Source organism: Vanacampus margaritifer, chromosome 10 (assembly GCF_051991255.1).
Source record: "Vanacampus margaritifer isolate UIUO_Vmar chromosome 10, RoL_Vmar_1.0, whole genome shotgun sequence".
Classification (NCBI taxonomy): Eukaryota; Metazoa; Chordata; class Actinopteri; order Syngnathiformes; family Syngnathidae; genus Vanacampus; species Vanacampus margaritifer.
The window spans coordinates 22,655,532-22,676,730 of record NC_135441.1 but is presented as its reverse complement, the minus strand read 5'-3'; the positions used below and the strand labels follow the sequence as shown (position 1 = coordinate 22,676,730).

General features: G+C 40.9%; 1 protein-coding gene across 4 annotated transcripts in view; it reads right to left on the bottom strand.

Moving 5' to 3' along the window:
- Positions 1 to 1,006: 1,006 nt before the first annotated feature.
- nexmifb (neurite extension and migration factor b) overlaps positions 1,007 to 21,199 on the bottom strand; it is an 83,695-nt gene continuing 63,502 nt past the window's right edge. For 3 of the 4 annotated variants that reach the window (XM_077577259.1, XM_077577260.1, XM_077577261.1), the window contains exons 2-4: positions 17,262 to 17,395; positions 4,187 to 8,393; positions 1,007 to 3,670 (exon numbers count right to left, since the gene is read on the bottom strand). In XM_077577259.1, coding sequence (XP_077433385.1) covers positions 3,439 to 3,670; positions 4,187 to 8,393; positions 17,262 to 17,343 — 4,521 coding nt within the window. In that variant the 5' untranslated portion in view covers positions 17,344 to 17,395 and the 3' untranslated portion in view covers positions 1,007 to 3,438. Of the gene's footprint in view, positions 8,394 to 17,261; positions 17,396 to 21,199 lie in introns of all 4 variants that reach the window. The other variant, XM_077577262.1, reaches the window with a different exon arrangement.

Sequence of the window (21,199 nt, the reverse complement as noted above, 5' to 3'; positions counted from 1 at the left end):
CTCTCTCTCTATCTATCTATGATTCTCAACTGGTGGATCCAATTATGGATAAGTTACATTAGCAGTTGTTATATTTATAGCCTAAATGTGTTTTCATGCAAATATTTGCTGTAACAATGAGTTAGCGAGCTGAAAGGCTAAGTAATGGTTGTTGGTCTCTGTTATTACACTCCATAACTGTTACTTGTTACACTAACTACCTATCCATTCATGTGTTATATAATACATTTATTCCACGTTTGTTTACTTGGCTTTTGTACAATCGTACACAAAACAATTATTTTACAAAGTGTTATGATACGCCACCTAATTAGACCTGCTTATGCAGAATTTTTTTAATATAGAAGTCAAACAAAATTGGTCAGTATGTTTGTTGACAGTGAAACTGTACTGTAGTCTTTCAAAACTGTTATGCTAAAAAAAAAAAAAAAAAAACTAAAATCACTGACAAAACAATTAACATCCTACTGAAGGTGTATATACCTGATCCATTACATGACACATTTTATTTTATAATTGGCTTACTGGCTAAACTGTTATGGGTGACTACGGAACAAACACAATATTAATATCACCTGACAATTTTGGAGGCATACATCACAGGATGTGTTTATAGTCACAGACAGTAGCTCCGGCTCCAATTAAGCACGCCAGAATGAGTTGCAGTGTGGACCACAGTGCCCAGCTCGGAGTTATGGATGAGCAATCACTCGAGCTATGCCTGACCCCGGGTGCTAATTAGTTCTGACATTAAAATAACATGATTCAAGACTGGAACCGGAGAAATTAAAATGCTTTTCGCCAAAGAATCTTACAATATTGCGAACATGGGAGGACTAATTGGGATGAATGGTGCTATATTTTCAGGAGTTAAGGCTATTCTGTCCATTTCTTCCTATTGAAGTCTGTCTTAAATTTGTCTTAGATCCATCCACCCCAAATTAATTAACAATGATAATGCTCGAGTGACTTAGTCTTTCGACAACATTTAAATAACACAACCCGATTCTCTTCAGAAAGCAGCATTCAAAATCTTATTTTAATTTGTATATTTACTCCATAAACATTATTACAAAACTCAGCAAGTTACCAATATTACATTATCACCATACAGGCTTGATCACAAATATTTAAAACCTTTGCAACAGTTACAACAAAACAAAACAAACAAACAAACAAAATAACGAAAAAAAGAAAATAATACTCAAATAATTTACATGAAAATCTATAAAACAGCAAATTGTTCACAAATTATATATTTTTTTTCTCCAAAGTTTTCTTTTTTTTTTTTCTTTGCTTATTTGTGTTTTACACAGTAACACAACACTCACACAACAAGATCATGGTCTTATTACAAAAACTCCCAACAAAATGTAAATATTTCTAGTTTTTTGTTGATACTTTCATATTTTGGTTTTTAAAACCAGAAACTTGTCATTGTATATCCTTTCCACTGCCCATCGAGGCGCATAAAAGGTTACTCACACACACAAATACTTCACAGCACTTTCTAAGAAAAATATACACTTACAAAATATGTTACAAATTGGCACACAAAAAATATACAAGATTTTGTTGTGTCAAGAGTTCATTAAGATTCCTTCTGGTAACAACTCTAGACAGTATATATAAAGCTTGGCAATATTTTTAATGAAAAGAGCAAAAGTAATTCCAATCAATGTCAAAGAATCATGAAGTGAATACATCAAACATAACATTATAATATACATTCATAAGGAGGATTAGGAACCTAACCTAGTTTGCATTTCTTTTTCTGTTAACTCTGGGAAAACAAACAGAACAAAACAAAACAGAATGTCATCTTTCTTAGCACCATTAAAATGAGGCAGCTCAACAGTGGCACATTTTGAGAAACAAACAAAAAAAAAAAACTTAAGATAAGTACATTCAATTTGACAATAGGCAGAAATGAGAGAAGGCAGACTAAATGGGTTTGTAACCCACGCGGAGCTTCCCATCAGCAGCTCGTCTTGGTCCTAACCCTGATATTCTGGAGGAAAGAAATGCAGGATCATGGCAGAGGGAGAACAAAAAAAAGGAATAAAGTTGGATTTGGATCTTATTATTATCATCCTTGTGCCACGACGTCCTTTGCGACAAGGCCCCGTTTTTAAGTCAAGCGTGCATGTCTGCGCTCATCGCCTTCAAATAAAATGTCCCAAAAATAACACAGGCCTTTGTCTTGTGTATAAGTCGGTAAAAGAAGCTGCATCTTCTTTAAATACAGTATATAAAATTATTTTTGCAGTCATTTGTAACAGATTGATTGTATTTAAAGTGGAATCCTGGATGCTCAGTCACAAATGAGTATAGTAGTTGATTAAAGAAAATGGTGCCAGATATAACATCTTTATATATATATTTTTTAAATTATGCACTAATATGGTATTGATTTCTGCCAAAACGGACCGTAAACTGTGATGACAACTTAAGACAACCATGAAAAAAAATAAAGAAAACAAAAATCAATGATATCTCATGGTAAACGTAAGCATTGTAGAGTGAGTGCGCCTACGGTGCACAATAATACATTAATTTAAAACCAAAACGCCACGAAAATGTGAAAAAAAAAAAAAAGATATTTAAAATCATCATTTTAAATGGAATAAAAGCAAGCTTTTCACGTGGAATGAATGAAAAGACATGCTCTCCTTCATTTACAAGATTGCTGAAACCGAACTGCAAAGGATGCCGCGGCTGACGCGCGCATCCAAAAACTGTGTGTTATAAACTGCCTTGAATCTTCCGTCCGAAAAGAGCTATACAGTGAGGCTCAGCCCCAACTGACAAATAATTTCCTTGCTTAGCCTCAGACATCCTAACTACATTCTCCTTGGTCCACAGAAAGCTTGTTTGAATGCGTCTTCCTCTCATCCTCTTCCTCTTCAGTAGCCTTCAGAGCAGATTACCCCCCCCCCCCCTCCCACACTCTCTCTCTCTTGTTGCTTTTTAGTGCCGGGCGATGTTGAGGTAAATTGAATTTGGCAAACAAAGTGTGTGTGTGTGTGTGTGTGTGTGTGTGTGTGTGGAGGGGGGGGGGGGTATGAAGAGTGTTTCTGATTTGGTTTAGTGAGTGGTGGTGTACCACTGCCAGCTGTTGGTGCCTTTCATCAGATGAGCGAGAGAAGAGAGAGAGTCCCAAACAAAGAATTCCTGTTGGGGTAAGTCTCTGTCAGGAGCCGATATTTCAGTAGATAGAAAATAGGAACAGCCAATATTCACACATATATAAGAGGTCATTTACACAGCATTGTTACTTTTGGCACATTGATTTTAAGGTATAATTATCTCTTCTTTTTTTTTTGTTGCAAATATTGCATGTCCCTGTACAGCAACAATGACAAAAATACTCTGAGGGTGAAGCTTTTATGACTTTTGCAAGGCGTTAAAAATGTAAATGTAGATTAACCAGTTCCTCTAACGCTGCAGAAGAAAACAGAAGTGCTTGACAAAAAGAAAAATCATTCCGGCCTCAAGGGGGAAGGGGGGGAAAAAAAAAAAAGACGTCTGATATGTCATCAATACAAAATGGTCCCATCTTGTGTTTTCAAGATGCCTTGGGATTAAATAGGGCTCATTAATTGTAGGTTTTCCTCTTGAAATGAGCCGGGCAGTGTATGAAGGACGGCAACAACAGGACATCCACATTCTGCATACAAAAACAGATGAGGAGGAGGGGGTGCGTAGATGTCACTCAATGCATTTGTGTATATAGCTACATCTTTAGGGGGAAAGGGTTCAAATACATACTTCAGGGGGAGCGTGTTTTGCTGAGAAAATACAAAAAGAAAGCTCCTCAAAAGGTTATTCTCTTTTTTTTTCCAGACAAAAATAGGAAGGAAAAAAAAAAACGACTATAAGAAGAACAAACAAAGCAGAAACAACAAAAGCGAGGAAAATGCAGCCATGGTCGTTTTTAAATCTCAATCAAGCTCGACACAATCACTCAATAGGTAGTTTGCAACGTACAAGAAGTTTTTCATGCAGATATTAATTTCCTTGTCGGGGATTAAAGGAAGTGAGAGAAAATCAAGGGGGAACTTAGTTCTCATGCAGCTCTGGCATAGCGTCAGTGTAGGTATGCTTGTGAGGGAGGGCTCAGGTATCGTGGGGGGGGGGGGGGGGGGGGTGGGGGGTGCAACGGCAGCTGATAACAAAATATTACCTCAGTTTCTCAAAAGAGGTCATCAGTGCTATGTCCTTATTTGGGTCTCTCTCAGCTCGCTTCCCCTTCAGCGTTTCAATGCGGGGAAACTTTGCACTGGTCTTGTGACGGTACAGCTTTTTGTGCGCGGGCCCGGGGTTAATAAAGTTGGGTTTGTCGAACATGTCACAGCCCAGAGCGAGTTGAGGGAATAAGGGATGAGCGGGGTTGAATTTGGCCTGGTTTTTCCCTCCCTTCCCCCCCGCCTTCCTGCCCCGCCCGGCCCCCGTTAGCGCGGCACCCTTTTTCTTCAGGTCGGACTCGGTGCCCGCCAAGATTTTAAGGGTCTTTAGGTTGAGGCTGTTGGCCTCAGACGGCGTATCGGCCTCAGACATGGGATTCCACAGCGGCTCAATGGAGGCCATCATGAATCTCTGCACCTCAGCCATGCCGGAGACGATGTTGGACAGGATGTTGGAGGGCTCCTCGAACTCTCTCTGGTCGTCTCCGACAAGACTGTTGCTTTCTGACCAGCCGGTGCCGGACCAGTCGCCGCTGCTTGTGCTGTCAGTCAGGCCTGCGCCGCACCCGTCCGCCTGATTCTTGGCTGCCTTGCCCTCTAACATGGCCTTAATCTTTTTGGTTGAACGGGAATTCTGTTTGGGGGTCTTTACCTTTTCTGACTTGGGGGTTCTGGGGGCCCGTACTTTCTTTGGGCTCTGTCCTGCAGCTGCCTGTTTGTAATTGCCTTTCCTCTTTGACTTGATGCTTTTGGCCCTCGCCATTTCATCAGTCTGTTCGTTGAAATCTGCGGCCCCCAGTTCTCCCTTTTTATCTAAACATAAGACATCCTGGCTATTAAAGTTATGCAGTGGAAACGGACCGTCCTCCACCGTGTAGGCATTCGCTGTGTGCTCCTGTTGCTGCATAATGTCACAGTTCCACTTGACGTCCCTAGTGCGCTCCGTAGACATATCATTCACATCCTGGTATTTCCCAACACTCCCCGGCATCTTCATCTCACGTCCCGCAACCTGCGGGGAGAGGTTGGGCGTCTCAGGCGGGGAAAGCTCCGACAATGAGGAGTGTCTAAATTTGTCAGGGGTAAAGTTGGAGATGTCCAGCAGGTCTGAGGACTCCCTGAGCGGCGTGAGGGCATCCATACTCTGCTGAATCACCATTTTAGGACTGCAATGAGCTAAGAAACTGTCTCGGCCCTCCTCCTCACCCTCCCGCTCGCAAGATTTGAGGCTTAGCGAACTGTAATTGCTCGAGGAGGCTGATAAGGAACCTACTGAGTCGTAGCTGATGAGTCTTCCATTGTCAGTGCACAGAGACCCTCTCTGGTATTGCACCTGGCCCTCCACACAGGTTGACTGACATACTTGCAGATCGGCCCCAGGCTGGAGTCCAGGCTCGGTCAGGTAGTTCTTCTCGTAAAGTATCCGGTCGCCCTCTGGGCTTACTTGGCTGTAGTTCGAAACGGGAAGGTTCTCACTTACGGGTACAGCGGGTGGAAAGTTGTTGGGTAAGATCGGGGTCTCGGGGGTTTCGGGTCCAAAGTTCTGGTTATGATTGGTACAGAGCTGCGGATGCCACATTTGGGGGAAACTGGGGCAGTTCTGGGGAGACTGTTGCAGCTCCGATTCCGAAGGAGGGGAGAGTACGCAGCTTTGAGCAAGTTGCAGAGAGCAAAATTGTTTCTCCTCTAGGGAAAGGCCCACAGGATATTGTTGCCTGGGGGGCTGTTGTGGGAAATACGGGATGGATGTGCCTCCGGAGGAGTCGGTAGCATCTAGCAGGGTCTGCAGGTAGCCCCCTGGGATGACAGGAACCCCAGTTTCCACCTCCTCTGAGGATGATGCTTTGCCAGGAGGACAGGAGGATGAAACAAACGGGAACTTCGCCTTTTCTGCGTCCGTTGCGATAGTATTGTCAGAGAAATCTGGTTTGGCTGCGGTTGAGTTCACGCTTGCATCTTTTAGCCCCGCAGCAGCGACGTCCTCAGTGTTTGCTGCAGCGGCATCCGTTTCGTTTGTCACGCTCTTCCTATCTTCTCCTTCTGCCTCTTTCATTTTCAGGCTTCTCAGCCTGGCTTCGCTTTTGAATTTTCTTATCCTGACTATTTTATTTCTTCCCAATCTCCTCCCCTCTCTCTCCTCCCTCTCCTGCGAGCGACTCTTGATTATAACTGTGTCAGGGATGGAGTTTAAGTCCAATGCGACTGGCATGTCCGGCGCTTCTGTTACCTCCCCCACCGTGGCGGTGCCCTCTTCTTTAGCGACAACCCTGTGGGCCTGATCAGAGGGCAGAGAAGCGCGCACAATGACGGACTGCTCCACAGCGTGAATCCTCTGAACCTTTAATCTGTTTGCGATCTTGTATTTTCTTTTAGGATGTGCAGAATTAAAAGGGCGATGGTGGCGTCCGTTCAGATGAAAACCACGTTGTTGTCTATCTCTGGCGACCAGCTTGAGCTGCTCCTGTCTCTCTCTTTGCTTTGCCTGCCAGTAATCCTTCAGCGGAGCCAGTGTCTCATATTTGCTTATTGTGTTGGCGTTTAAACTCACGGTACCATCCGCGGGGTTTAGTTTGCCCAGTTTCACCGACATGAGTCTCTCTCCTTTAAACCTGTTGATGATGATGTACTTGATAACCACGGGTGGCTCTTTCCGACACGATTTCCTCCGTTTTTTGGGACACCAGTCGACATCTTCTTCTTCTTTCTGACCAGGCGGAGGTTTCTCCTTTTTCTCTGCATTCTTCTCGCTCTCGAGCGAGTCAACGTCGTATAAGTAATCATCACTGTATCGAACCTTTCTTTTAGAACGCAAGCCATAGTTGAGTGGATTTGAGGGGCTGAGGAATCTTTTGGAGTGACCCTTCTTAAATTTGCCCTCCTGCACAGTGTCTGAGGAGGAGCCAGTGCAGGAGCTGTCGTCACTGAATTCCCCCGATTCCTCTGTCGAGTTGAAGTCGATTACGTAGTTGACTTTCGGAGTTGACATGGGTGAGCCTTGGGAGCCGTCCAGAGGGCTCTGGCCACTGCAGTCCCCTGGGTTTTCCTCCTGTTCTGGTTGCAGAATGAGCTCATCGGTTTTGGGCTGAAGCTCATCGACACTCCTCCTCAAGACTCCTACTCCTTCTTCTTTCTTGGCGCAGTTTGCCAGGACGCTCGGGAAAAAATTAAACTGTGTCTCCTCCTGGAGCACGTTTGTTTTTTCCCTCATGTTGTCCTGGAACGACTCGTAACGAATCTTTAGCGAACAGACATCGCTGCTTAACGTGGAGTCGTCATCTTCGTCATCGAATAAATTGTCAACGTCTTCCTCGGAGAAGAGGTTGACTGACAGCTCGTTTTTAGAACACAGATCCAGCAGCTCCATCTTACTCTCGCTGATGAAGGATTCAAAGTAACCCCAGTCCTGGCTGGCATTGGCCAACAGGACCTCCTCTCCGCTGACTTTGTCCAGTAGCAGTCCTTCATACAAGTTCTTTGTTGTTGCATCATCCTGGGGGTCATCACAGTCATTTGCAGTTTTGTTTCCTTCTGCCCTCTTACCTTCATCCGAGGCTTTCGGCAGGGGGAAACTAAGTAGCTGGTCCGAGAGGAGCTGTTCTCCGTAATGACTCACCGCCTCCCCCGCATGGCTCAGGCACTGGATGCTGATGTTGTTGATGTCAGTGAAATCCTCACGGTTCACGTCCCCTATCCGTACACTTAGTCCAGTTTCTGAATTAGGGCTCGTGCTAGGCTCATGTGGTGGGTTCCGTTCGGAGGTGGCGTCGCAGGTCTCAATAAAGCAACCGAGGCAGGTGCGGCTCGGCTGAAGGAGACACTCCTCTGTCAGGGTAGACACGTTGTCAGGCTCCATCATCGTCAGCGGCAGAGAGGTGGCGGCGGGCAACCGAATGCTCTTCTGGGTATCTCTCATTGGGCCCCAGGAGTTTACAGCTGGGTTCGGAAGTGATCCGGCGCTCGGGGTGTGTTGAAAGTGAGGGATGAGGGTTGGAACCTCATGGGAGGGAGGGCATGGAGCTGCTGTCAGACCCAGAGAGGGGTCAGTGCCAAGTGGGAGGGGGAAGGAGAGAGTTGGCGACGCGAGTGTGGGTCTCTGGTGTGCCGGGCAGAGCCGCTGCGATGACTCCGCTGCAGGAGGAGGTGGCGGTGGGAGAGCAGCATCAACAAGTCTGCTTAGACTCAGGTCACCACTCTGCTCACATATCCCTGCCGGGACAAAAAAAGAAAAGCATATTTTAGCCATTTTCTTAAAGTTACTCGCAAATACAAATACAGTATTTTAGTTATTTGTTCTGTGGCCTTGAAACATAATGCGTATTCCAGAATTCTATCGATTAAGGACTGTACTGATTCATTTTGTAATGTGGATTACGGGTACTATCAATTTTCTAATGAGTCATGTTAGTTCTCTAAACACTTTCATGTTCAAGTCCAACACAGTAAAATAAGAAGAATACAGTGCAACTATATGATTCACTCAGAAAAAAACATTAGAGATAGACTGATTTGTTTTTTTCAGGGCTGATACCGATGCCGATTATTAGTAGTCAAGGAGGCCAATAACCGATATCTGAAGACGATTTGCATTTTTAGTAAAAAAACATATCAGGAATATTGGCGTCAATTTTTTTTTTTAATACAAATGCCAATCTTGACTTTATTGTAATTTCTTAAAGAATGTTTATTGAACAATTGTTCAGACTTTTCTGAATGATTTTTTAAAAATCTTAAATTAATAGACAGCCTTTTAAGTTTCGAACAAAATGTTCAGGGAGCTCCCAAGGTTATCATCAGCACAAAGTTAAAACAAACTTAAACAATACCATAGCTCTCCATTGTTTTCTACAGTAAAAAAAAAAAAAAATCTTAAACTTTTCACATTTCTGGTGAGTCAACAGTATCTCTTATAAGGTTAACTGAAAATTTTAATAAATTGTTCCCTGAGATTAAAATGGTTTTAGATCTTTTTTTATTGGTCATCGAATAAAAATTTAAAAAAAGGCCGATACCGATATTCATCAAAAATCAGTCTATCCTTATAAAAACATGATGGCATGAATGCAAACAACGCTACAAAACTACAATCTATACTACAATGCTACATATGTAATACTGTCAAACGATTACATTTTTTTAACAATTAATCACACAATGTTCCGTAATTAATCGCGATTAATCACATGTTTTACTACTATTTTCTACTAAGTTTGCCACAGACATTTGCTTGGAATTAATGTAAAATATTTTAATAGAAAGTACATTTAGATTCAAAGAATGTTCTAATAGCTTTCTTTGGTCCTTGAATACAGTTGTTGTCCTGTAAAATACAACTGTTGAACAAAACAATCAAAACAGACTCAGCATTACAGACATTCTTCTCATAGAAACAGTTCTTAAAATTTCCCGCTTATAGGTTTAGTATATATAGTAACTTAAAATAACAAAGGTCCAAAAAAAAAAAAAAAATTAATAAAAAAATAAAAAAATTAAAAAATTAAAAAATTAAAAAAAATAAAAAATAAAAAAATCTAAAAATAAAAAAATTAAAAAATTAAAAAATTAAAAAATAAAAAAATTAAAAAACTAAAAAATTAAAAAATTAAAAAATTAAAAAATTAAAAAATTAAAAAATTAAAATAAAATAACAAAGGTGCCAGTTACAAAATGCATAGTTTTATTTTTGGGGTGGCTTTCACAAGGCTGATTGGGACATTGTCTTAATCAGTTGAAGACTGATGAGGAACAATCAAAATCCACAGAAGCAGGCTTGTAGCAGCAGGTAGATAAATGTGTTTGTGCTGCATAATTAGATCACAGCAGTGGAGGCAGGTACGTACACTTGGGAGATGGCAAGCCCATATGCTGGAAACCGTAGAAGAAATATCATCCACACCTGCCTCTGTATGCAATCCTTATGCTGAGGCACCACATGTATTTATATTGGAGAAAAAAAAAATACAATAAAAAATATAAATGAGTGCATTCGCAGAAGTTAACTATGTCACCCATCTTTGGATAGATGCGCCAAATCATTATTGATATTATGTTAAATGCTTCAGGGAAGACTGCTTAACAAACAGTATTCAGCACGGTTGCGTTTGAATATGCATAGATCTGAGAGCGATTCAGCGAGGTAATGAAATTTGCACGAGCGAGTCTCGTGGGCTTCTGTCCTGCAAAAATGTTGCAACAAGCCCGCCGGTCATGAAAAGCATACTACATGTATGCTACATCATTTAACGATGGCAACCCCCTGAGAAGTATGCATCCTCTCATAGTCAGAAAAGAGCAATTGCAGCAACTTGTCAACTTGTAAAAGCATCGCGGCGATTACTATATTTGCCACAAGTTAATTCCATATAAAATGATAGCATAAAGAGCTCATTGATGATACTGACACATTTTTTTGGTGTGCAAAAAAATTGTCTTAAGAAAAAAATAAATACTAAATTCTCATTTAGTACGATTCAGAATCGATTTTAAATGTCCCAAATTTGATTTTATTTAAATCATTTTATACAGTTTTGCCCTTGTTTGTGTGTGCCTTTATTGGGTGCGCTGTTCATGTTGTACTCAATTTGGCCACTTAGGGGCCGTGTGTTTCCGTTTGTTCTGATACACTGTTAAGTTGTAGCCACAACAGAGAATAAAAGGAAAAAGTCACAATCAAGTTATTCCGATAAAAGTAGGTTTTTTTTGCAGTGTAGGAAGAGCATGTGACGTTGTTTGTGTGTGCCTTTATTGGGTGCGCTGTTCATGTTGTACTCAATTTGGCCACTTAGGGGCAGTGTGTTTCCGTTTGTTCTGATACACTGTTAAGTTGTAGCCACAACAGAGAATAAAAGGAAAAAGTCACAATCAAGTTATTCCGATAAAAGTAGTTTTTTTTTTGCAGCGTAGGAAGAGCATATGACGGTGAGCCGGGAGTTGCGTGCTAATTAGCATTAGCGAGTCAGACTGGAGTACATCATGACGAGTCTTTGCACGTCTATAAAGTGAAGTAAAAATCATTGTTAATCAAATCATTTTTGAATAAAAAAATCATTCTGAATCGAAAATGGATTCGCAGACCCCAAAAATCTGAATGGAATCGAATCATGAGATGAGTCAAAGATTCCCACTCCTAATATACGATACTTATTAGTAATTGTAGTGATTGTTGAGAATGATGAGGATTGTATGAAACTTAACAGTTACCTGAAACAAAATGGAAGGTACAACTTGTCTTTCAGCGGTTTGTAATATAATGACTCGATGTCAGCCACGGCCTGCATACACGCAGACCTTCGCTATGGCCTTGCTGAGAGAGATTCTTCTATCTCGCTATTGAATTGCTGGATGGAAAATGAATAGAGTGAGTTGGAGTGCTCCGCTTCATTTTTCTCCTCAGTCGATTAAGGACGTGTTAAATCCATAACTTGCAGGCGCACTCTCCTATTTCTTGTGTCAACCTCAAGCAGCGCTGTTTTTCTTGCTTATCATATAACTATTATAAATGTTTCCAAGCGCAGTACAGTATTCACCCGTGAAATGAATGTGCATAAATAAACGTTCTGTTCTTGCATCACTCTCCAGGGACATCGTGACGCAAGACGGAAATTAAAATTCTACCTAGCAACAGGTGATGATACAAATCTGATCTATCTGCTATCTACTGTACCTAAAAATGTATAAAACAGTGGTGGGGATTTTCTGTCCAATTAAAATGCTTTTGCCCAGGGCCTTCAGATTCAGTACTGTAGGACGATGTCAATTTAATTATATTAGCATTGGAACCGTTTTTTTTGCCAATCAGATTTCAAATTTGCCTCAGAGGGCCAGCTAGCCCACAATAAAAACGTCTTCTTTTTTTTTTCACCTTTCAGATTGGTTGGTCAGAGGAAGCCAAATTTGACTAGCAAAACACATCTGTCGTTTTGTTTTGTTTTTGTCATGTTATTAAATGAATAATGATTCTGACCTACTCCAGATTATGTTTTAGAATAGAATTGATGGTTTTATATAATTGTGAGGTGGTCACTGAATCAGTGGAGGTTGGCGTTTGTGGATTTCACTCTGCTTCATCTATCCTTCCTTCCTTTAGTCCTTCCCCTGGTCTCTTGATGTCTCCCTAATCCTGTTGGATGTATCTGGGGTTGGTGAACGATTCTGGATGTGTAACTCTGTGGATAGAGGGTGATGCCTGGTTGGTGTTCGATTTCACTTTACTTTGATCTTTCCTCTGGTCTCCTGACAACTTCACGACCCTGGTGGAACTCTGAAGTATTCGGTTTAGGTGAAGGGTTTCAGGTGAATTAAAGAGTGCCCGCATACACACACTCGGCGAAAGGTGGGCATCATCGACGGGAAGTGACCTCAGTCTGAAAAAATGTGGTATCAAACATCCCTTGTGTATTTTTTTAATTTATTTGTTTTTTTTTTAAAAAAAAGGAGAGCAATGATGATGTCAAATCGAATGAACAATACTGAGCTCTCCTGGAAAAAAAAAACAAAAAACATCCCTTGTGTAAGATATGTATTATAATTAATAATGCAGGCTGGTGCTGTTTCATTATTTGGATTTACTAAAAAAAAAATTAAAAAAATAAAAGGTCTTCAGTATATTTATTAGTAGTATTCAACTTACCATTCAATCAGAATGGGGGAATCCGACAATATGAAACGGTGTTTTCAATTTGCCGGCAAACATTAAATGCATATTCAAAATTTATTTGGACTGGCTTCATATCAGATTAAAAATTCATATCCAGTGTGTGCATGCGGGGAATGTGTGTGTGTGTGTGTGCGCAAGTGTGAGTGATGCATGTGCGTATTGGCTTCGGGGGTATAGTGTTATCGAGGGGCCATCTGTCTCCAGCTGGACCATTAGCTCTTCAGCTGTTCAGAATGTGCCACCGATCAGTCAGACAGGTACACAAACACAAATACACACACACACACACACACACGTCTTATATAGCAGTGACTTTAGCTGACAAATCATGTTTGACATTAAAGGTCAAATGGGGATCGGAAGCCACACAAGCACTTACTAGCAACAATGTAATGTTACTTCTACATGTAAGCCGGCAGATGTGAACAAGACAAGCACTTCAAATCCAGCTGGAGCAATTCGCGACGTGTCTCACGGAACAAGATGGAAGCCGATCCCGTCGTAGGACAATTTACGTTTGCCTAGAAACGGAGGTTGGATGCGAAACAGCCCGTGCGATCTGGCGCCGACACTCGCGCTGACCATATGGCGCGACATTGAACTGCTGGCAGGCGGCGGCGGCGGCGAACGGTCGGGATCCTCAGCCGCGCCGCGCCTGACCACGCCAGACAGCCAGCCCCGCCGCCAAGCTAGACGAGACCTGACTAGACTGGGCTCAGCTTTCAGGACATGGCATGCGGGGCCTTTATCCACCTGAGGGAAGCTGGAGCCGCCCCGTGCCATGATGAGGCCGCGTGTGGAATGAGTCCTTGCCAAAAGCGGGACCACGGAGGGACAAATGTGGCAAGTGTGGCTTCATGTGTGTCACATGACATACAGACACACATGAAACTGTACTCTAAAAACAGTTGGATCAAAAATAACCCAACTATGGGTCAAAAATGGACCGATCCTGTACTTTGATTTGACCCAACTTTGAGTCAAGAAATGCGTCTTTCAGCATAAAACAACTCATAATTATTGGTCAGATTCTTTACTTGGGTCAAAAAATTGGGTCATTTTGGATAAAACAACCCAGAAAGTGGATCGGACTATTTTTGATCCATAATTGGGTTACTTTTGACCTTACTGTTTTTAGAGTGTGTCTGCGCTTTTGTACACGTTCTATTAGGAACTATTGTCATAATATTACACATTCATTCCACGTGTTAGATTATCCCTTAAGACATTTTTTAGCCTACACTGTAAAAACAGTTGGGTCAAAAGTAACCCGATTATGGATCACAAATGGACGGATCCACTTTACCCAACTTTGAGTCAAGAAATGGTTCTTTTAGTGTAAAACAACTCATAAATATTGGTCAGATCCTTTACTTGGGTCCAAAAATTGGGTCATTTTGTATCATTTGAAAATGTGATAAAATGTTGTTTGACTACGATAACAATATGGCTGGCTTGTATGCTAGTCACAGGCCAAAGCAATACAATACGCCGTGGAAATGAAGCGTCGCATTGCAGAAATATCAGAAATGCTCGGATGTTCGGAATTGTCCATTTCTGGTTACTGATGTAACCATCCCTTTCCTACCCAAAACGTATAAATACGTTCTATTTTAAATATGACCGTGCTCCCAAAGACGTATTGATACTTGTTTTTATGTTTTTTTTTACACTAGTGCATACAGAAGTCTTCGATGCAGCCTCTAATCCGAAGAGAATGGGTGAAGCAATGGTAGTAATTACAAAAACGGCCAGCAGGTGGCAGCAGAGTATAAGAGATCAACCAGGGCCATGTTGCAAACAAGCTCATTTACCTACAGTTTTAAACAGATTCGTGAATAATGATGAAACTTAGCTATATTTGAATGCTAATTGCTGCAAAAACGGAAACAGATAAAAATATACTTTTTTTCCCCTGATGAAACGAGAGACTCTAAATCTTTCTTTTAGTTTGTTCCATGTTTTTATAGCAATAGAACACAATATTCTGTCAAAATCCAGTAAAACAGCCGGGAGCGAAGGGGGTTGCTTCAGTGAAAATGGCTGGGAGTGGATGAGTTAAAAAGAGTTATACGTGCTTTATAATGCTATGACGATGTATCACGCATGACTAACAGAATACGTTACCTGCATTAAACATTAAACAGGAAGTTAAACGCAGACGAACAAATGAAGCCCCAAAGCGGTGAAACGTCTTCCTTGGTGAAAGTAAATCTCTTCAATATCACATCACTATAGAGAAGAGCCAATGAAAATAGCTGATTCGGCTGTTTCCGCTGACTTTACATTTTTTCATTTTTTTTTTAATAGTTCCCCCTCCATGTGTGCCATCTTTATCACTTCTCCATGCCGACTTTCTCCCCCTGTTCTACTCGCTATCTGCTTCCTTTGCAACTCCCGCGCGCCTTATCCTTGTTATATCGAGGCCCCTTCCATTCGCAAAACGCTGATGTAGCTGTTCCCTCCGCTCAGCCACCTGGGGCGTTCACTCATCCAGCTGCTCGGCCAACTACGCAAGCTGTTTGATACCTTTTGCTCCATCTTCACTCCAAGATGGATCCTGTGTGAATGGTGGTGAGAAATCAATGCAAGCCGGTACAGGATGTTCATAATAAGTTGTGAGTAAGTGCAGCATGATTCATGGCGGTCCTTAACCCAAAGCCTGTATTGCTTCTTGCCTCTTTTTTTTTCCGGCATTGTCTCCCAAGGAATCGGCTTTCATATCATCTGTGAGGCGACGCCATTCGGGAGCAGCTCGCCATGGATAACATTTGGATCTAAAACTCACTCTAAGATTTCCTGCTCCTGGTTCAACTCACTTCATGATCATCCGTCTGTTTTTGTGGGAATGCTGATGTTATTGTGGTTTTTATTCTCCATAATTTTTTTTTTACCGTTCTTATTTATACTTCCGATTTACACCGTGCTTCACGCTATATCATCTTACAGTATTCTTACAATTTAACGTTAAATATCAACTTTTCCCTATTCATTTTCTTTATTTTATTTTTTATTTTTTTTAAATAAATTTTTTTTTGAAAAAATTCAGTATTGTTCATTCGGTAATTTTACCAATTTGACATGTCATCATCATTGATCTCTCTTTTTTTTCCTTTTTTTTCCTTCCCTATTAATTTTCAATGGGACCGACATTGAACTTTTTCTACCACTTTCCACGCCCACTTTCATACACACAACTGATCATCATTGCCAGGAGGTTGCAGGTTCAAATCCCACATCCGACTGTACATTGCAAATACAGCGAGTCCTCAAGTTACGGCAGAGTTCCGTTTCTACGCTTGCGGCGTAACCCAACATTCAACTTAAGTCGTATTTCCCTCTTAAAGTCGATATTTACATCAAAAATACTTTGTATAGTCATTTTAAAAAACATATTTGCGTGACCCGGAAGAGCCGGAACCAATATTTCGTGTTTCCGCACGAACATTCATTGCTGACGGACATCAGAGCGGAGCTAATTCAAACTTAGAGCTTAGCGTAGTTGCCTCCCACCAAGGAAAACCTGGGTTCAAACCCCGCTTGGACCACATTTTAGTACATTCGATGGTTCGATACGAACTGACTATCATATCAGGAAATGGATTATAATTCCTCTGAAATGATTAAATCCCACTTTGCAGTTAAAGTTTTCTTTTTATTCATTTGTCATTTAACTACAATTAAAAATGTGTAATTTTGTTGTTAAATTGAGTCTTAAAGGGGAAGTCAACCCCTCCAAAAATTCTTGACAATAATATGTTCTATGCAGACTAAATATGGTATTCTGGTTAATATTGCATGAGTGGAATATGAGTTAAGCAGCAAAATCCAGCAGTTTTATCTATAGCAGAAGGCGGCCATTTTGCCACTTGCTGCCGAGTGACGATGACATCACAGTTGCTCAGATCTCAAGTAACAACCAATCACAGTTCAGCTTCAGAAAACAGGTGAGCTGTGATTGGTCATTGCCTGAGCCCTGAGCAACTGTGGTGTCATCTTCAGTCGACAGCAAGTGGCAACATGGCCGCCCCCTGAGATGGATAAAAACGGCTGGATTTTTCATCATAAATCATATTTCACAAATGTAATATTAATCAGAATGTCATGTTTAGACTAGTGAGGTCATATATAACATATTGTTCTCAAGAAATGTTTAAGGTTGACTTTGCCTTTAACTCATTCACTGCCAGTCCAGCTAAAATGGATCTTTGACGTTTATAGTCGTTAATGGCAGTGAATGAATTAAATTATTATTATTCATAAATGTCACATGATGTTGACAGTTTGCCTATGGAACTACTTGCACTAAAAAAAAAAAAAATTTCTTATGTGAAAAAATGTCAACTTAAAGGTTAACCAGCTTCACTGCACATGCTAATTGTAGCATCGCTAAAACAAAAAGTAAAGTCATCCAAGTTCACCTGTGTTCTCCGCCGCAATTGCATCATCCGCCTGGGAAGTCTTCACAATCAGTGTGAGACCGCTGTCTGTTAACGCGTCCATCAATACGGCGCCACGCTGCACGTACTACGCATCATTTTGACATTTGTCCCACCTGTTGAAGAGAAAGAGAGAGAGAGAGAGAGAGAGAGAGAGAGAGAGAGAGAGAGAGACAAGACAAGGGAAGCCATCATTAAAGCGTGAATGCAGTTGTGTCTAATGCGTGATGACATTAACGCTAGTGTACTAGATTTCATTACGGCAAAGATCGGCGCCGGGATTCGACAAGCGCAAAGTTACAGTAATTGAGGGAAAACATGACAGAGACATCAAACAGGCCCTCGGGGTAGCAAACCATCGCTCTTTCTTCTGCGTATCACAGATTCCAGTCTAAGATTCATTTAAACTTTGCCAAGCAAGAAAGTACACAGCTGAGATCGCTATGGAAACTGCGCCAATCTTTCCTATTTTAAGCTTCATTTAACATTTATAGCACCGTTGTTAACCTATGCCAACCTCACATAGGCAGCTCTGAGCATATTTGTTTATTGTAATTAGCCGGCTCCCTCCCTCCTATGCGCCTTGGCGGCGAGGAAAAAAAGCAAAGAAAAAAAAAAAGCAAGGCGGCTCAAAGAGAGGAGATTAAAGAGATGTGGCTGAGGCGGTGACAGCGCACTGTGAACACCGACTCGTTTACTGTTGCGACTTATGGGGAGTGCGGCGGCGGAATGACTGAGTGTCTACGTGGCGCGGGAGAGGAGGCGGCGCACTGGCAAGCATGCAGGTTGACACAAAACAGTTGAAAAAAAAAAGAAGAAGAAGAAAAAAGACAGCGGTTGAAGTTTGTCAGCCAAGCGTGTCACATTGAAAATGGGTTGGATGGCACTAAAGACTTTGTCAGTGTTGTAAAGGCGACATCAGGGCATTAGGTTCTCTAAAACAAACAATAACAATCTAAATGTCATTTTTATTTTATTTGATCATATTTTAGTGGTTATAAATATTAGTGTTAAGACATGAACAATATAACGAAACAATAGTGTGATTTTGTTTTGTTGATAATATGTTAGGTGTGCAGTTTTATGTGAAGAAAATACATCTATGTTTACTTACGTTCATGTCGGCCTCTAGTGGTCAAGATTGGTATAAGAATTTTGTTTTTAAATTGGCCTTATGAACTCCGCCTAGCAACAAGTGATGAAGATTCCAAGGAATTCTAGCCATTGCTGCATTGCTGTACCTGTTTGATATCTTTGATTTGAATTCAATTGGGAAGTTTTATAATGAATAACAAATTATTTCTGTTGGCCTGGAGCACGGTTATAGTTACCGAGATATCATGTCATCAGTCATGAAATCATTACTTGGACATTTAATCATGTTTTTGATAATAATAATAATAATAACTATACTAAAACAAAACATTTTTGGGGGGGGGGGGGGACTAATAAAAACTATCAAACCTGTTCTAAAAATGAATTAAAACTAACAAAATGTAAAAAAAAAACTAAAGCCAAAATGGGATAAGAACTACCCATAATGAAAAATCCAAATCTATTAACACCCTGGGCTGCAGGCAGAGTAATTTGGATTTTAGATAGCTCTAACAATACAACAAAGTACTGTTTATAGCCTTAAAAAAAAAAAAAAATCAGAACCCTTCTGTTGGGTATCTATAACAATATAACGGGATGGCAAACACAATCAGAGGAGGCTCAAACCCAATCATTCTAAAAAAAAAAAATTAAAAAAATATTATTATTTTTTTTAAAACATGACTTGCAATGCTGAGAGTCAGTTTCATCTTTATAGATTCTAACTGTGTCACGTTGCTTTCTCTTGGTTGAATTCATCGCCAGGTTACACTGTATTGCAGCGCTCTGATGTCATACTATGCATTTAGATGACGACACCTTTGGTAGAATGAATCACAAGCTCAGATCAGCCTTAAAACCCGACCCAAACTGTACAGCGCTAAATTGAATGGAACTGTGTGCAGAAACGTGGCTAATGCGGAATATTAATCCGGTGTCAGTCTTGAAAGAAATACGATGTCAGAGACTCGGGGGCCAGGAAATTAATATTTGATGATTTAGCCTTGTGCTTGTTGATAGTCTTTCCTCGCACCCCCCACTTCTTCTCCCCCAGCTCCTCTCTGGAGGGCCGGAGAAGCAGGATGACAAATGAGCTAGAGGAAGGGGATCTAATAACATGATCTCCTCGCGGTGAGAAAAAAGGCTGTCTGGGAGATTAAGACGGACGGTCAACAATAAGAGAAAGGGAGTGCACAGCTGACTATAAACAGCTCGTCTCTTTCATCCTATTGCTTCCAGATTTCATTAGCTGCCCACTGACCCGAGAGCGAGGAAGCCGGAGAGCTACCTGAGGAGAACTCGGCTTACGGCGGCACGCCGAGCGGCTCGCCGGGCGACTTCAATTCACGGGTATCGCATGTGTTCGTAGGTGCAGCTGGTGCGAGGAACCCTCCAGGCACGCCCGGTTTGAGTAGTTGAGGATTAATAGCGTGCTTTGTTTACCGCATGGGATGGTTTTAACCGTCTTGTATTTATGAAGCAGATTGGGAGACGTTTCATCTTCAGTTAGAAAACGATCTTTGCGCCAGATGACAGCGTTATGGAATTTCCCACCTCGGCGGCAAACGCAGATGCAGATTTCAACAAAGGAGAGAAACTCAGCACGTTCAAAAATAGACCACAACAGAAAAGACATCTAGCTTTTTGCATTCTTGTAGTCACACGGAAGTCATAATTCTCTGTGGACCAATCAATAGAGTGCAACACTTTCCTTTTTTACAGTGCAGGAGGTAGCAATTATGCACGTCTAGTCCATTTTTCAAGGCGCTAAAGCACCCTAAAAAATTTTATCCGAGCACCCCAAAATTTTGAGAGTTCTTAAGATGTTATTGACAGTACCCCACTTTTGCCTCAAAAATGGTTTGACCCACCTGATCCCTCCCATCTCTCCTCATGTATCTTTGTTATTACGAATGTGCTGCTAATATTAACTCATTCGCTGCCATTGACGGCTATAGACGGCAAAAATTCATTTGAACTATTTCTATTTAACATTTTTTTTCCATTTTTGTTAACAAGAGTATGAAAACCTAGAACTTTTTTGGGGGTACATTTAGAACAGATGTAAAATTTGTGATTAATCGTGAGTTAACTAGTGAAGTCATGTGATTAATTACGATTACAAATTTTAATCGCCTGATGCCCCTAATTTACGAAAACATTTGAATAATGTTTTTTTTTTTTAAAGAAAAAATAAATATATATTTTAAATCGTAAATCGTAGTTAACTCACAATTAATCACAAATTTTACATCATTTACTAATAAAAATAGTTTAAATGAATTTTTGAATTGAATTGAATTTTTTTCTGTCTATAGCCGACAATGACAGTGAATGAGTTAAAGTCAACCTGCTACTGGTTAGCTAACTGGCTAGATTTGCTAATGTTAAAGTCAGCGTACAATCCCATTGACAGGCTACGGGAGTAATACTCAGTCAAATAACAAATCTTCACATACATACAATGTGGGAACACATAAAGAATGGTAATATGGGAAAGCTCAAATGTATATATTCTTGCTAATATGTCAAAAATTAGCTATATTGCGAAAGGTCTATCACAACTTTCTTCTTCTCTTTTTATGTTAACGTAAGTGTCGTATCTTCATGCATACATCAGCCTTGTGTGACACAAAATCATTCTGCTTTGGTTGGTTTGCAAGCAGAGGTGGCAAATCCAGGCCCGGAAAGTAAAAACTAGGGGTGTGCCAAAAAATTGTCTTAAGAATTGCGATTCTCATTTAGTACGATTCAGAATCGATTTTAAATGTCCCGAAATCGATTTTATTTAATTATTTTATACCGTCTTCGCTTTGTTTGTGTGT